At 35.3% G+C, this 4,447-nt stretch overlaps 1 protein-coding gene and 1 pseudogene across 1 annotated transcript in view; one reads left to right on the top strand and one right to left on the bottom strand.

The window, feature by feature from the left end:
• Positions 1 to 2,421, bottom strand: part of LOC107684783 (parathyroid hormone/parathyroid hormone-related peptide receptor-like) — a 31,430-nt gene extending 29,009 nt beyond the window's left edge. Inside the window, exon 1 of the mRNA XM_016481140.1 lies at positions 2,356 to 2,421. Coding sequence (XP_016336626.1) covers positions 2,356 to 2,421 — 66 coding nt within the window. The remainder of the gene's footprint in view (positions 1 to 2,355) is intronic.
• Positions 2,422 to 3,172: 751 nt separating this feature from the next.
• LOC107684773 (translational activator of cytochrome c oxidase 1-like) overlaps positions 3,173 to 4,447 on the top strand; it is a 10,981-nt pseudogene continuing 9,706 nt past the window's right edge.

The following is a 4,447-nucleotide window of genomic DNA, read 5'->3' on the forward strand; positions in this document are numbered from 1 at the left end:
GAAGAAGTGCACCTAATAGTTGGCGCTGAGATCCGCTCTCTCCTGTAGAGGGTGCAAAAAGCCTGCGATCTGACTGTAACTCAGCAGCTGGGTTGTTTCGTTGGAGACAGCTAGGCTCAACCCAGCAGTTTGGGTAGAAAAAAATAACCCAGCATTAAAAATGACCCAGCAACTTAGTTACAGAAAAACTACCCAGCATCTGGGTAAAAATATTAAAAACAACCCAACAAAATAACCCAACAGGCTGAACCCAGAATTTGGGTTAAAAAAAATTACTCAGCATTTTTTTAGAGTGTACAAACTTGAAAAAAATGTAAACATTGTTTAATTTGTATCTTTGTTCTATTTGTTTATTTGTGCTTTTTACACCATATCAAACAGGGCCCATGGGTATAACCTGCACCGGGACCCTGCAAACCCCAGCTACAGCCCTGGCTTCATTTGTAGTTTGCTGACACCACTTTAAGCAAAAGACTAAGATACTTTCTAACTATAATACCTAACAAAAATGAGAAAAAACAGTCTTGAAAGAGTGAAAGGTGAAAAGGGTCATTTTCCCTTTGCCCGAGTGATTTCTTGGCTGGGGAATCTCTCTCACACACACACACACACACACAGTCCTGTCTGCAGTCTTCTCATGGACCAATCAAAAATGTATGTGGCTGATGAGACATCGATTCAAATAGACAATTGGGAAAACTGATCAACTGAAGATGATCATCTGTGTTCAACCAGTCAATGACGCTGAATTCTAAATTGGATTCAAAGCTGGATTTAAAGTAAAAATCCATTTACACTTTAGTCACACTAGCGAAGATTAAAAGCTCTAGAGATATCTCTAAAAGAGCATGTACAGTCATTCATAACATTTGTCGATTGAGTTATATATATATATTTGTATTCATTTATGTTGGTCTGATAGTTTAGGTAAGTGTTTGCATATTCACAGTATATTTGCACTTAATTTGGGCTCATTCAAATTGAATTAATTTCACATGATTTGATATAATTGAAGTATTTTTAAGCAATTCTATGAAGCAAAACTGTTAACTATTGATAGAGACAAGAACAAATAGGAAGGAACCATTAAACTAACTATATCTTAACCAAATAAACAAGTATTTCATACAGTCAGGTATTGATCTATAATTTTGCATGAGGAGGGAAAGCAGCAGACAACGTTATATAGCCCTTATGAAAAAGAAGTAGATTTCTGCATAGATTTAAAGAGAGTCATTATTACAGAAATTATATACTTTATAAGAATATAAGTGCAAAGTGTCAGTGTTTTACCCACTATAGGCTTAAGTACAGTTTTATAATTTCATAATTACTTCTATTGTCGTTCAAATATACATTTACATTTAGTAATTTAGATGCTTTTATCCAAATCAACTTAGAAATGAGGACAATAGAAGCAATCAAACCAACAAAAGAGCAATATTATGTAAGTGCTGCGACAAGTCCAGGTTAGTCTAATGCAGTACGCGTAGCAAGGTTTTTTCCTTATAATATATATAAAGAAAACAAGTAGATAGAATAGAAAAAGAATAGAGAACACTGGTGTTAGAGTGTATTTTAAAAATAAATAAAAAGAAAACAAGTAAATAGAATAGAAAAAGAATAGAGAATGCTAGTGTTAGAGGGTCATTCTTTTATATAAGAAGTAAAAAGAAAACAAGCAAATAGAATAGAAAAAGAATAGAGAACACTGGTGTTAGAGTGTATTTTTTAAATAAATAAAAAGAAAACAAGTAAATAGAATACAAAAAGAATAGAGAATGCTAGTGTTAGAGGGTCATGTTTTAAAATAAATAAAAAGAAAAGTAGGCAGAATAGAAATAGATATGGTTACTGCGAATGTATTGACAAACATTAATAGCAAACCTAAATATTTTTTTAAATGTCATTTCTATTGACACTTCCACATTTTTAATGATGAAGTTGCAATTTTGTACAATTAAAATATATTAACTCGGCACATCAAAAAGTGTACTTCTTTAAAGCAGGACAAACGATGATAAAACATAATGATTTAAAATGTTCTTTAAAGTAAAACTTTTGTAAATATTTGACATTACAAAATGCTCTTTTTAAAAGTGTACATTAGTGTACTCTCTTTAAGTACATTTAAGTGGCCTTTTATTTAAGTAATATATTATCTGACTGTAGTAATATATAAAGTAATATATTATATACACACACACACATTTCAGATGACATTCAGCACAGTTAAGCACACTCTTTTTCACAAGGTTAAGTCTAGACAAATGTGTAAAAACTGGCCCCACAGTAGATGTACAGTATTAATGTTAACGCTGGGAAGTAAGCACATGCCAGTAGTGAAATACTCACCAGAGCTCTGGCTTTCATCAGCACACAGCACAACACAAAAGCCACGGAGACCTCCACTGACACCATGCTTAACCCAAGACCTTTGACCTTTTCCAGAACTTCAGCTCACCAGAGAGCTCCTGTTTCTCTTTAGGACATGGTGGTCTAATTGAGGTGCAGAGAAGTGACGTTTGGAGCCATTACTGCTGTGTTGTGTTAAAGCTGTTGTTATTCTGATGTCGTTGCGTCCACCAGCTATTCATCTGTTGGAGTGTGATCAATAGTTTGATTTAGCTCAGGTTAATTTATGGGCTACCTGGATACACTTACATTTGAATACATATTTCAAAAGAGTAAAATCCACTTCTTTGTAAAAGGTTTCAAATAAAAAAAGGGAAAGATGACAATTGAATATTCTTTACCCATCACAGATGATATTCTTCCATTTCTCAGATTCTTGGTCTCTTATCCTTGATTGAAGATGAAACTTGTTGATCCATTTGGAGACCTGTTACGGAGAGACTCATCTGTCATTGAGACATGATCTCCTGTGTGTGAGAGTGTTCAGTGAGGTTAATAGCGTGGTGGTCATCATTGGCCCTTGGCTGTTGGGCTCCACCACTCTTTATTATGTGGGATGGGCATGAAAATTGTTAACCCTTCATTGTCATGAGAAAACAAAGCCCTGACTCTACTCCTTTCCAGAGTTGCTATTTTTCTAAGCCTATTCATGCACACACACATTACAAACATCACAAATTCAGTTCGATTTCATGAACATCTATGTATGTATTTGGTATATGCTGCAGTGTAATAAGCAGGAAAAACAGTGTGACACATGAAACCAGATGTATACTGTGTGTGTGTGTGTGTGTGTGTGTGTGTGTGTGTGTATATATACATACATACATACATACACACACACAGTGCATGTTAGAAACTTAAGACTTGTAAGTCAAAGACATGACATTTAAAATTTTGACTAAAGTCATTTGCTTTAGTTACTTACATAGCTACCCATCTGTTTAGTAAGGGAAGCACAATGTTAGGAGACATGATTCTGATGGCTTTCAGACTGACAGTGAGAGTGTCTGCAGTGGTTCAGAGCCGCTGTCAGTGTCCAGCCCTCCATTCATGCAGAGCACTGCACTCCAGCTCTGCGCTGTGGGCAGGACACAACAAATGGTCCAAAGTAAAGGACATTAAAATACCCAAAGATGCTGCTCGAGCCCGGATTATTGCCAAGTACACCATGATGATCAAGATTGCAGTAAGAGGTGAATGCATAAAATTTGACTGAAAGAATTGAGATTATCCAATCTGGTACTAACCATCAAGTATGTACCATGGTAAAAAAATAATACCATGAAAAAGAACAAAGTATTTACCATGTTAAACATCTGATACCCTGTGACCTTGTGCTTATGTTTTCAGAGGGAGGACCCAATCCAGAATTTAATGTTGCTTTGGCACAACTTCTAGAGCAGTGTCGGAACAAGAATCTACCCAACGCCACCATAGAAGGAGCTATAAAAGGAGCTGTAAGACAGAGTTTACAGCCCTAAATAGCCCATCTATTGCTAATGAAACTCATTTTTACACAATTAACAAGGGACTTACTCTACATGCTTAAATTTAACACACACACATACAGGGGTTGGAAAATAAAACTGAAACGCTGGCCAATATAGTGATGGAGGTTTTACGCTTGTAAATGAACGGCCTGCCTGGTGGCCAATCTTCACTGATTTCACATTCCATCAGTAAGAGCAGATTGAAATATTTTAAACATATGTTTAATAAAGATATAGAAAATATGTCAATAATATTTCTAAAATAAGTAAATTAGCCGATTTTGTTTAAATGAAGGGCTGCACAAATGAGTACACCCTTGATTAAATTCAACAAACATAATATTTCTTGTACTTTGTATGTCCTCTCAAGTTCCATTCTGTTGTCAGCATTATGTCTGAGAATGATTCAGTGGGCTTTGTTCAATTAACACTTTTAATTGGGTGAGGGAGATCAAAAGAGCTGCTTGTAGAGCTCAGAGACAGGATTGTGACAAGGAAAGATCTGGGAAAGAGTTCAGAAAAAAACTGCTGAATTGAAA

The sequence above is a fragment of the Sinocyclocheilus anshuiensis genome, unplaced genomic scaffold, assembly GCF_001515605.1.
Source record: "Sinocyclocheilus anshuiensis isolate Anshui unplaced genomic scaffold, SAMN03320099.WGS_v1.1 scaffold537, whole genome shotgun sequence".
NCBI lineage: Eukaryota > Metazoa > Chordata > Actinopteri > Cypriniformes > Cyprinidae > Sinocyclocheilus > Sinocyclocheilus anshuiensis.